General features: G+C 34.0%; 2 protein-coding genes across 2 annotated transcripts; both read right to left on the reverse strand.

Annotated features, from left to right (window-relative positions):
- Window positions 1–234: 234 nt before the first annotated feature.
- On the reverse strand, window positions 235–2,357 carry LOC137924685 (attacin-like). The gene is made up of 3 exons (XM_068768104.1): window positions 1,973–2,357; window positions 547–744; window positions 235–454 (listed from the first exon to the last, which is right to left on the reverse strand). The coding sequence occupies exons 1-3, from the start codon at window positions 2,329–2,331 to the stop codon at window positions 250–252; spliced, it is 762 nt and encodes a 253-aa protein (XP_068624205.1). The 5' UTR covers window positions 2,332–2,357; the 3' UTR covers window positions 235–249.
- Window positions 2,358–7,720: 5,363 nt separating this feature from the next.
- Window positions 7,721–10,185, reverse strand: LOC137924669 (attacin-E-like). Its single transcript, XM_068768090.1, has 3 exons — window positions 9,916–10,185; window positions 9,123–9,320; window positions 7,721–8,001 (listed from the first exon to the last, which is right to left on the reverse strand). Exons 1-3 carry the CDS (start codon window positions 10,044–10,046, stop codon window positions 7,797–7,799), a joined length of 534 nt encoding a protein of 177 aa, XP_068624191.1. The 5' UTR covers window positions 10,047–10,185; the 3' UTR covers window positions 7,721–7,796.
- Between the last annotated feature and the right edge of the window lie 2,252 nt (window positions 10,186–12,437).

The raw sequence follows: 12,437 nt of genomic DNA on the forward strand, positions 1-12,437 counted from the left end.
ACCTTTTTATGTGAGGACAGAAAGGTACACGCAGTGTATCTAAATTAAATTTAAAAATTACAAAATTTCGTTCTAACCAAACTAAACAAAAATTAAAGATTTTGACTCAAAAAACATTAGGTTATTTTGTTTATTTTAAAGCCATAAAAATAATCAACTTTGCTTTCGTTTTTCGTACGAAAAAAGTATTAACGCACAACATCAAAAATACGCGTTTCCTATAAATAGACGTCACAAAAAGTGGCCTTCTTAGAACCATCTTGTAAATGAGAGACCTGCTGTAGGTTCCCATCTACTAGTCGGCATGTATGGCGACACGGACTTGTGCATACCAGCATTGAAATCCAAGGAAGAACTTCGGTCTTTGAACAGGTTCATGTTGCCCATCATTGAATAGTCAGTCTTCTTGAAAACATCTGTATGCGCCATGCCAAGGGAAGCCCCCACTTTATTACTGAAATAAATATACATATATTATTTTTGATCTCTTTAATATAATCCATAATATTTTGAATAAAAAAACGAATTTGTATAATCTAAACTTACTCGTATGTGTACCCTACGTTGCCACCATAAGTGTCGAAGGTTGGAAAATTCGGTTTATCCGGAAAAGTCCTGGTTCCGAAAGCGCTTGCGGTGACATCGTGCTTGTCGTTATGAAATAAATTCATTTTCCCGGCCGCGGTCATCTGATTTCCGAGGCCAGGGATGTGTTGGCCAGTCAAACTAGCACCATGACCTTTGCTGTAAATTTAAAAAAAAAACTTTATTTTATTCTTTCTTATATTATATTCTATTCCAATTATGAATTACGGTATAGAAATGAGGTGTTCTAGTCTTAGCTTCACTGGCAAACCTATAGTTGCGCTACGAGCAGTGGCCTCTCCATCGCTTTTGTTAGAATTTCTCTATGAGATCAATCAGAACTGAAGAGATTCGTAGACTAATGAAAGTAACAGACAATATGCTGAGCTTTGTATAATAGCAGTGGGCAGACCTGATAGTACTCAGAACAGGCGGCCGCTGGGGCCTTAAAGTTCTAGAATGGAGATTATGAACCGGTAAGCATAGCATGTCAGCCGATCATAAGGTGTACAGACGTCTTGTTAAGGTAGTTGGCAGACGCTGAATGCTGGCGGCTTCCAACCTGTCCTTTTGGATATCTATGGGAGATGCTTGTGTGAAATAATAATGACGATGGTTCCTCATAACCGTGTTAGTAATTTAAAAAAATGTCGCATTGAATGCAAATAACATTTTTTACAAATTCACATAATAAATACAAAATATTTAGCCGAAGCTTCTTAAATAAATAACTAATGGTAGTTATTTACGTATATTCATTAACATACGTATGCGTATCTAATGCCGTTCCATATGCAGGGTGATTATTTATAGTTTTAAAAGTTTTACTGGATAAATGTACAACTATTTCGAATCATTCTGTATAAAATGATCACTCTGACATTTTTCTATTGGAATGCGACAATCCCTGTAACTTCTGGCAGCGGGGATTGATAGTAACATTAATAAAATTTTATATGTATGTTTGCCTTTTTTGCTGTATTGTCATTATGTTGTGTTATTTATATATAATCAAGCTGGAAGTGTCTCAACAACTATTTGTAGTAAAACATCGCAAATATTTTTTTTACATACTTTATTTTTTAAAGAATCTAGTAAAAATATCATTACTATTAATAAATATTCTAGCGATATTTATTAATGTTTTTAAATGAAAAATACACATAAAATGTACATATATCAAAGAGATATATTTTAAGTCTATAATACACATGACTAAAATGTATTGGCAAACGCAAAACTGGAATATAAAAATATTTTTTTAAACTTTTACACCTATGACTAATCACCTATATTCCGCAATACAAAAATAAATCCCTTAGCTTTCATGTATTTTTTTTTTCAATAATTTATTAAATATTATAAATAATAAGAAAAATTTACTCACACATTGTCCCAAGCGAGCCCGCCGCCTGCAGCACCGTAACCACCCTTACCATTTGCGGCGTTGACTGTACCAACAGCACTGAGCATGTTTTTATCACCTCCAGTAATCGGGATCTTTGCGGCGAAGTTCGTTGTTCCGTCTGGGTTCGAATTTATATTGCCATGTGCTTGACGACGCACACGGGTTGCAGAACCCTCATTGAACAAATGCGACTCTTCTGGAAATTCTTCTTCTAATTTATATACTCTGATACTATCATTATCTTCAACAACTAAGTATGGATGCAGGTTTTCCGTTAAATGCCTGCAGCTTACACTAATTATTAATACAGCAAATACGATAATCTTCGGCAGAATCATGTCCGTTTTTTTTTAATTCACTACGCTCTGTTATTGTCTAAGTAGCTATGTTCGTTTGATTATTGAATAAAGGAGGTTTTACATATTTATAGTCTGCAAACTCGAGCAAATAATTCCCCGATGCCCCCTTCTGACATTTAAACATTATTTATTATCACACTGGAAGAGTCTCAACATCTGTTTGTAGTAAAATATTGAAAATCGTAGTAATAGATATTATTATTTGTAAATATTATTGCGCTATTAATAAATCTACAAAAATATGATATTGACATTGATGGAATTAAATTTACCAAAATATTTAATAGCACAAAACTTCGAATTGGATCCAACAACATTTTTATGATTTTTGTTAGATCACGGAAAGGTTTTCACGGGGAAATGAATTGGGAAAATTAACAGTTTAAAAAGTGAAACCAACATTTCATCAATTTAATTACAACTTCTGTCCCTAACTGGCTAACATTTCACGTCAATCAAAAACAAAAATATATGCTTTAAAACCAAAAATACTAAACAACTTCAATTATTGCAATGAGAACATAATCACACTATTACTGTAATCTTTCAGTATAATAGCAAACAGATTTTTAAAATAAATGTTATTTATTATTAAGAAAATTTCCTCTATTAACCTCTACATATCTAGTCTTTACGATGCTATTTTGTTTTCGAGTATTAAGTTCTATTTAAGGTTTGAAATATCTTCCAAATGGATTTATTTTTCTGATTAATGCATCATATAAAGCATAATAATGCAAATTACAGCAATTTTTAACTAAACTATAAACCAACTTAAGTTAAATTCTAATCGGTAATTTGTTTTTAGTCTTATTTAAATTTTAATCCAGTGGTTTATAACTGAAAAGCATATTACATAGTCAATTATAAAAGTGTTACCTTATTGTACTTATTACATGTTGTGTATAGATCGTTGCAGTTACTTTAGTAGTTAAATGAATATAGGTTAATGATAAATAAAATATAGGTTATGTAATATTTGGGGTTTTTAATTTGGAAATCCTTATGATTTTTCATCTCTGTCCACCAATAAACATAAAGTGAATTGCGAATTTAATACTCTAGTACATGTTTTATTTTAAAATCGTTTGTAATTGTCGCTTCCAGAAAATATGTATGTATATCAGTGGACAATTTGAGCTCAGAATTCACCCAGATAAACGACGTCAATCGACCGCTCACAGGGTCATTGAATATATCGTCTTACTCATATGTAATAGATATCAAATAGATATTTTAAAGTGTAGTATAGTGTCTGGTGGCAGGTTTATGTTTTTTAACTTTAAAAAATGATATTTTTGATATACAATTTTAATTTAAAAAAAATGAACGATACAATAAAAATGTGGATTTTATTTTTCAAAGATGAAGATCATCCAAATGTCTTCCGGAGAGTTATGAATACACTCCTACTTCAAAGGTTGATGTTCTACGCCACGTGCTGCAGTAAACTTGGTTTAATTGATTTGATTTCTTTTCGAATACTTTCTTTTGAATTCACAATAGTCCGAAGATTGTTATTCTATACTTACAGTTACTTTTCCATAGGAAAAAATTTCCACCAAGTCCGCACAACTAAGTTCAAAAAGTATCATAAACTAAGGGCCGAGAGGTATAAAACCGAAATCTCTTTATAACTTTTTAAAGGAATTAGGTCTATCGAGAAAAAAGATCTGCTCATTTCTGCAGAGAACATAGGCTCTTTTAAAGCGGTGTTGATAAAGTTTGTTTAGAAGAGAAGGAGTTTGCAAGCTGAATGTAACAAACGCGATGGAGCCGACATCCGCACAGTAAGGTTATGTTGAAAATTTACGTCTTATATTTATACTCGTCTAATCGAACTAGATAGACGCCCACTACAAGGCATTAGCCTCCCTCAAAGTTCTCCACGATGGGTAATCTTGCGCTCCTGCATCTGGCGATATCTCGCGACCTTAACTATATCGTCGGTCTACCTAACGTGTGATCTACCCAACACTACGTCTATCGGGTCATGGTTGCCACTCGACAACCTTTCAGCCCCAACAGTCATCGGTTGCACGAGCGGTGTGCCCTGCCCACTGATGGGTAACTCTACGAGCTGCTTTCATGGCTTTGGTTCTTCTTCTGATCTCCGTATATTGCATCCTAGTACCCAAAAAATATGTAATAATAATGCTTATTTAACAAAACACAAAAAACATATTAATTATATGAAACAATGTATTTGCTGTAACATTGCATAGGCAAAGAATCTATTGATCAAGAACGTTTATGACTTTCGCGTTTCAGCGTCGTCTTTAGACAAAAAAGTTAGTCTTGTTCAAATACTTTACATAGCTGATTATTTAAATAGCTATGACAAATATTTAGGTACGTTCTTGGAGGGAAATTCCTTACTTTTGACAACATAGTAATCTTTTCTCGGCACGTTACGACAATGTAAGCAAAACGTATAGAAATGTGCTCTGTATTATATGACGTCAATTAAGTCATTGAGATCATTTACGCTGTTACGCTTGTGGCGGGGAATCCTTAGTTCCATTTAAACTTTATAAACACTTCCGATGTCAATGACAGGGAAACTAATTAGTTTATACTATCTGATGTGAATTAACAACTCGTTGCTATCGTTACATGAACCCAATCCGGTCGAAAAAAACTTTGTAACATCCTGACTCACGACTCATATATATTTATAGTCTATTAGGTTATTCCTTATAATCTGCAAATGTCAGGAAGCTAAATAATGAAATATCATGAAAAATAATGATTTTTTATAACAGATTTATTACTATTTTCATGTTTTTACGAAAAGTATAGTAAAACCTTCTTTATCTCAGTCGTGCACTTTAAGAGTGGTCATAGTCATGCCTCGGTTGGTTCTAATGCCCCTGCTGCTCTCGCTAGCCGTCGCCATGTAGCTCTGTATTTAGCGGAGTAAAAGCATTCATTTATTGAATTTTTGAGCGCCCATGAGATCGCTTGCCTTCCACATTTCCTTGCACCACCGAAAGTTCCATTGAGTCCTCATTACGGGTGACATGTCCAAATAATATGACGATTAAGTAATATTTAGTTTCGTGTAATTTATTTGTAAACACTCGTAACTTTTCTATTAATTACACGCAATACTATACACCTGTGAACTAACCACACATACAACTAGTCTCTTTGATAGATAAAATACAATTGCGTAGTTCAGTATCATGGTCTAGAAACGTATAAAACAATCGTAATGTATGAATTAATGATATTCTCACAGTTAATACAAATATAAACATTAGTTATGTAAATTAACAAAACCACTTAAAAATGTCTCTTCCAATATTACAGTAATAAAATTGCCTTTAAGACGATTGAAATATTTCAGTAACAAAATGCAACACTCGACATTGCACACACAGATCTGTTTAAGAAGAGCGACTACTCAGCCATGGGCATCCTGAACCTATTCAGAGACCGCGACTCTTCCTTGGACTTCAACGCGGCCATGTCGCCTTACATACCGACCAGCAGATTGAAAACCACTGCGGGCTTCTCGTTACCAGATGGTTCTGAGTATTAAAAAATGTAATATAAAATACAAAAATACATAAGAATATTTATAAACTTCAGAAAAAAGCGATGTACATAAAATTAGCACTCAAAATGAAAACAAGTTTATTGTTATACATTTTCACAAAGAAATAAGTATTATAAAACAAAATAACTATTTGGCGGATAACTGTACAGTTTTTCAATACAATCTCAATGAAATATAATTACAATGAAGCAAAATTAAAAAGTTTATTAAACTCTAATAATAACTGTGATAATGTGAAGGAGTTTCTCGTCATTTGTGAGCAGTTGCAATCCTGCATAATTAATGCAGAAAGTCCGTATTGTTTATCGTGTCCAGTTAATTGAACCCGCGACCTTCGATCATAAGTCTCCGTCCTCTGCCGTCGAGCTAGTACTGGTTCAAGGATTTTTTTACTTGATTATAGAACTTGGAAATGTATTGTTCTGCTGCTGTTTAAAGGATATTGTAAAAAGAAAGAATAAGTAAGAAAGCACCGGCTTGTTGTGGGCTCTTGTTAGATCGGGGCGCATTTAGAACACCTGTGGTTTTAAGTTGAAAGATGCTATTTCATGGAAGCTCAATTTTATTCCAGTTTCTTTCAAATTTAGCTCTTTTAGCATTCTTCTCGTGACGTAATATGAATAAATGAATTTATGTACAAACAAAAACCTTATTGTTAATGAATAGATTTTAATTTACTATCTAAAGACTTTTATTTATGAAAATGCATGATATTATATAAAATGTTTTTTTTCTGCAGGTACGTACCTTAAAAAAAAACCTTATGCAATGAAAGTTCGTTTTAATTTTGTTCTTAAGTAACTTAGATTAAAAGATACAAACATTAACGAAATATTATTTGAATATACTTAGCGGTACAGATCCAGAATATTTAAATGGAAATCCGCAACAATGTTCAGAGAAATTTACATAATCCGAAGCACTTTATCTGATTCCGCGCCTAGGTTGGGCGGTTTACGCACATTAAGAGACAGTATTTTAATTTTAATGCAAAACGGCTTAGTATAAAGTCTATAAATTTATTTTTATGTTGAAATAACTTCTTCCTGAAATTACTGCGCGAAAAGTAAAAACGTTTCTCATTTTAAACGAACAGTAATTATAACAACGACATTTTTGATAATAGATTTTCTATTACTATATGAAAATATTTTATAACAAATAATTATCTCGCGTTCTTTAATACAAGTTATGTCCTCTTTTATTCAAAACACTTGGGCACCTGAATGATAATAAAAATACAAATATATTCTTTAATATAATATTCTTTATTATACTCGTTGAAATATATATACATAGTTGCATATAGTAATTAAAAAAGTACAATTTCTTATTACACGAGGCAATTTCTTCCAGACAACCGTAGTATCGTCCAACTTCCGCTTGCCACCGCTTTACCCGTATAGAGCTGCGTAGTGTTGATGTTGATGCAATTTGGAATAGCAGCGTAGACCACAGGTGAGCCAAAGCCACATCCAACCTCGGTTCGACCACGCTGTTCGCTGTTAGGGAGGGGATGGCAGCCCCCTATAACGGGTGTTGGGGATATTAATTAGAGAATACTTAGGGTTGTTTTTAATGTTATCCGGTTTTAAGCTATCTCACAATTCTGCTAGTAGTTCGAGGACTATTCGCGATAATATATAAAAGGCGGGTACAATACACAGGAAAGTCAATTTCTTAATGCTATTTAATATAATACTTTTAAACTCACTTCTTATTACATTCAAATATCCTGTTCTATAAAAAACATTGTTTTTTATTATTAACATTTATATATGCAACCTTATTAAAGAGTATTAACTCCTTTCTAGACCGCGACACGTGTAGCAGCCAATACTGAATATATATTCCTGATTACGAATAATTTGTTTTTAAATCAAAACCATTTAGAGAAAATAAGGTTAGCGCTAGGTTGCCATCCAATACGTGGTAAGAAAGGAGATACGGATTTGGTTATTCCCGCGTTGAAGTCCAAAGAAGAGTCACGACCTCTGAACAGGTTCAAGTTGCCCATGGCGGAGTAGTCGGTCTTCTTGAAGAGATCGGTATGAGCCATACCAAGTGTTGCTCCAATCTTCTTACTGTCGATTAAGTTAAATTAAACATTATTCTCATATTAATAATTAATTCATCATAGTCGTTATTAATTCGGCCATTGGAGGTCCACTGTTGGACATAGGTCTCATCCGTAGATTTCCAACAGAAAGATCGAAGCAACCTGCATTAACCCTTAACAAGGTTCTCCGTTAACCTTGTGAGTAGACACCCTGTATAGTAATGTCTGCTTGCTTATTTAATTATTAATTTTCACTTAATAATTTAATATAAACTTCCTTCTGTATTATTTAAAAAAATGTAAATGTTAAATATATTTGTTTAGCGTCCATTGTTAACCACGTAATGCTTAGATAACTCTAAGCATAGCAGTCACGATATACGAAAATTTAGCTAGTAAACTGGACATAAGAAATATATGTAGTCATTTCCAACGAGTCCATAGAGCAAAAAAGGAATAGAACAATGAAATAATTATTTAGTCAATCTATTAAAACAACTTAGCAAAAATATAGATCATATTTTGCTATAAATATTTTCATAAACATGTGTAAATAGGATGTCTAGACCAACGACATAATTAAGGACGAAGGCATTCGCTGAATGCTGGCGCCACAAGACCGGTCATCGTTGCGCACTTTGAGGGAGGCTTACACCTTGCAGTGGTTTCTCTGTTTATCGGTTGAAAAGAAGAAGAAAAAGGAGGTGTCTAAACACACCTAATTATAACATGTCTTAAGTTTGTAAAATATTAAGTAAGTAAAGTACCAATATTTAGCCACTTTCGCACATGCTGTGCATGTTTCACCCCTTCACACAGAGTCACACTCCACACAGAACACGGAGTCTGTGTTTGGTACTGATCGGTGTAACATAACTCCTGAAGATACCCCGTGGAGGGGTGAAACACGTGTTAAGTGATTTAACATGTGCGGAAGTGGATAAATATTGGTTCTTTATTTACTTAAGATGGACTTCCGCAAAATAACGCCTGATTCTATTAAATATGTAAGACAGTACTTGGTAACTTTTAAACTTGTAATAATTGGGTGTATATATTATACTAAAAATAATAATCATATTTACAAAACTATGAAGATTCAGGCTAAAACCTAAATAAATAATAATTATTTTTAATTTTACTCACTCGAAAGTATATCCTAAGCTTCCACCATAAGTATTGAAATTAGGAATGTTAGAATTGCTTGGGAAATTTCTAGTAACAAAAGCGTTAGCGGTTACATCATGTCTATTAGTGTCGAGTAGATTCAATTTTCCGGCAGCGGTTAATTGATTTCCGAAACCCGGAATACTTTGTCCGGTTATACTTGCGCCATGACCGTTGCTGCAAAAAATTAATTACAATTCTTTAGTTCCAGTCATCTTTGATAACTAAATACATGTAATAAATATCCTTAAATTTGACCACATCTGCATATCAAAATTCATAAAACATACACACATCTCTATCAAGTCTGTGGTGCAGAGCGAATGGGATTCCGGAGTCTCTTACCAATTTAGTGACGACTACTGGTCATATATAAGCTTGACCTCACAGAGGACTACCGCAAAACAATATAATTTTTCTTTGAAACTACAAATGGCCGGTCTTAGTTCTGTTTTAGGTAATAAAACCTAGATAAAAGCGCTTCATTCTGATGCATCCATTCTCTGGAAAAGAGTAAGAGAGAAAACTCCTCGGAGACGTAGCTGGATGAGTGATCATCACTGGTGGAGTTGTACATGTGCACAAACACGTTTAGTCATAGAGCGATAATGAAGAAATATATTTGAACATAAATCTTGGTTGCGTCAAAAATATACCACAAGCAAAACAAAACCAAAAACCCGTCTCTGAACAGTTAAAAGACTAAAGGATTGCTAATATCAAAAAGAACTATTCAAACAGTATATACATAAGAATGGAAATGAATACTAACACATTATCCCAGGCTACACCTCCGCCTGCCGTTTTAAAACCACCATTACCAGTAGCACCACTAACGGAGCCAAGAGCACTGAAGATGTTCCTGTTGCCACCAGCGAATGGTACCTTTGCAGCGAAGTTCATCGATCCATCAGGATTAGAATTTATGGTACCATGAACTTGCCGACGTACACGAGAAACACTATCAAGTCCATAGTCATATTGTGATTCGTCCGTAAGACCGTCTTCCAAATCATATACCCTTACATTTCGACCATCTTCAATAAACGAATAAGGTACTCTAAAATTATTTTTTAATAAATGTCTACCTCTGACACAAACTGTCAAGGCGGCTAACATGAGAATGTTTAATTTATTCATTTTTAAATATGTTTATATAAGACTGTACTCTACTGGCATGTCTTAAATGACTGTTGTAAAATATGAAACAGCTTCATTTATATACAACAACTGCGGAATACGAAAACCCCCGATGACCTGCATTAACACTAATACATCGATGTTAGAGCGACAGAAAGAGACACAGTATTACATAGCATTTGTTTATTTTGAAATTAGGTAGCGGTATTATCTTTGTTATGTTTTTATTGCTATTATTATGTAATGGCTAATGTAATAATTAGCCATTACATTTAGCCTTAGAATGGGTCTCTCCCATAGATTTCCTTAAGTACGATTGGTAGCGGTCTGCATCCAGTTTCTATCTGCAGCTCTAATGTCTGTCCAGCTTGTAGTTGAGCGTCTGCGCTGCGTTTGCCCTTCCGTGATCTCTGCTCCAGTATCTTAAGGTACCAGTAGCTTCTACTGTGTGGTATGTGGCTTGCCATCGCTGCGACAGACTACGTTGGTTTATTTTAGACCATCTATAGATCTTCCTATTTCTGATTCGATCTCATAAAAAATTCCGATCATATCCCTATCCGTAACTATTTAAAAGTTAATATAATTTTGTATCATAAATAAAATAACGTAACATTAAAATGTTACAAATATTCTTTCACAATAAAAATAACTTTACTATATAAATAAAGTACAATGTCTATTATAATACTTGAAAATAAGTTTCTTTACTGTTAAAATAAGTCACAGAGAATTGAAATATTATATATAAAATTTTACACAGATAGAAAAAAATATAAAGATCCTTGCACACATCTAGCACAGACAATATTTTTGACAGTAACGCGTAGTGAACTCCCTGTAATAATTGTTTGCATTATTACAGGCATCGGGTCACATATGCAGATAACTTCTTGATATGAACTAAAATAACTTTGGATAACTACTTATATTCTACGTTTAAAACAGAAATGTATAACACGTTCTGTATTTACTTTGTCGTGCTTCCTCAAGTCTGTTTACAGTTGTTACAATTTTATAATAATATTAGATATACACACCCGTTCACAAGTGCTACCAAAACATCTGTACCGCGCCTTAGGGATTCGTATGGCGTGGCGGGGGGAAGTTTTAGCCCCTCCGTTCCATCAATCCGCCGTCAATGTTCGCAACCTTGGCGCTCATGCACTTTTTACCTCAGCTCTCACTTCGCCACGCTTTCTCCAAGCGCAGTACAGCAGTTTTTGTAGCATTATAGTGTAGGTAAACACATAAGTTAACATATATAGTTATAAGTAGCAAAATCAATAATATAGGCCTCAAGGAAAGGTTCAAAGTTACCTAGATATCAATGGAGAGGGCTATGCTCGAAGAGTTCCTTGCTTGAAGTGGCAGTGGGCGGGGCTTATCGATCGTGCAACCGATGGCCGCTGGGATTGAAATATCCAGTGGAGTGGAGACCACAATCCGGTGGTGGTCCGCAGGCTCTAAGTGGTCCGAACACTTAGTTAAGCTATCAGGAAACCACTGAACGTTGGCAGCATAAAGCCAGTCATCGTAGCGATCTTCGTAGCAGGTTTCTGACTAACAAAGGATATCTGATCGATTGAAAAGAAGAAGACATAAATTGGCATAAAATTAAAGAGTAAATTAAAGTTTTGAAAAGGTAACTCGTGTTTTTTAATTTAGCTCAATTTTTAGACCTCGTCAAAATCAAAATCAAAACAGTCATAGCTTATAATGACCCCTAGGAAACTGTTTTTGATCCATGAAAATCCACGCCTTATTTAATAATAACTAAAAAGATTAAAGCCTTATAAAATCATTACAATACGTTACCACTCTTACATGCGTCATTTTTACTTATTTATTATATAGTTTTCTACAAAAACAATATAATGCCATACAGAACAATGAAACTGTTCTTAATTTAAGTGGCCAGTAGCTCAGGGAGGTTTTATCCTGTCCGAGAGCTTTACCCAAAAGTAACAACTGTAACGGACATTTAATGGTCTCCCCGGAGTAAAGAAGCGCTCAGTAGTGACGCATTTATGCTATTAATTCTCTAATCCAAAATATGGGTTAAACTGAATTTACTAAAAACAGGGGCTTGTAGTTGAAACTGGTTAAGTTTATTAAATTTCTAGAAGTAAATTAAGCTTCCACAAAACAATA

This window comes from Battus philenor, unplaced genomic scaffold, assembly GCF_028537555.1.
Source record: "Battus philenor isolate CCGP_79_NKW_IND1 unplaced genomic scaffold, ilBatPhil1.0.hap1 SCAF_24, whole genome shotgun sequence".
In the NCBI taxonomy this organism is placed as follows: Eukaryota; Metazoa; Arthropoda; class Insecta; order Lepidoptera; family Papilionidae; genus Battus; species Battus philenor.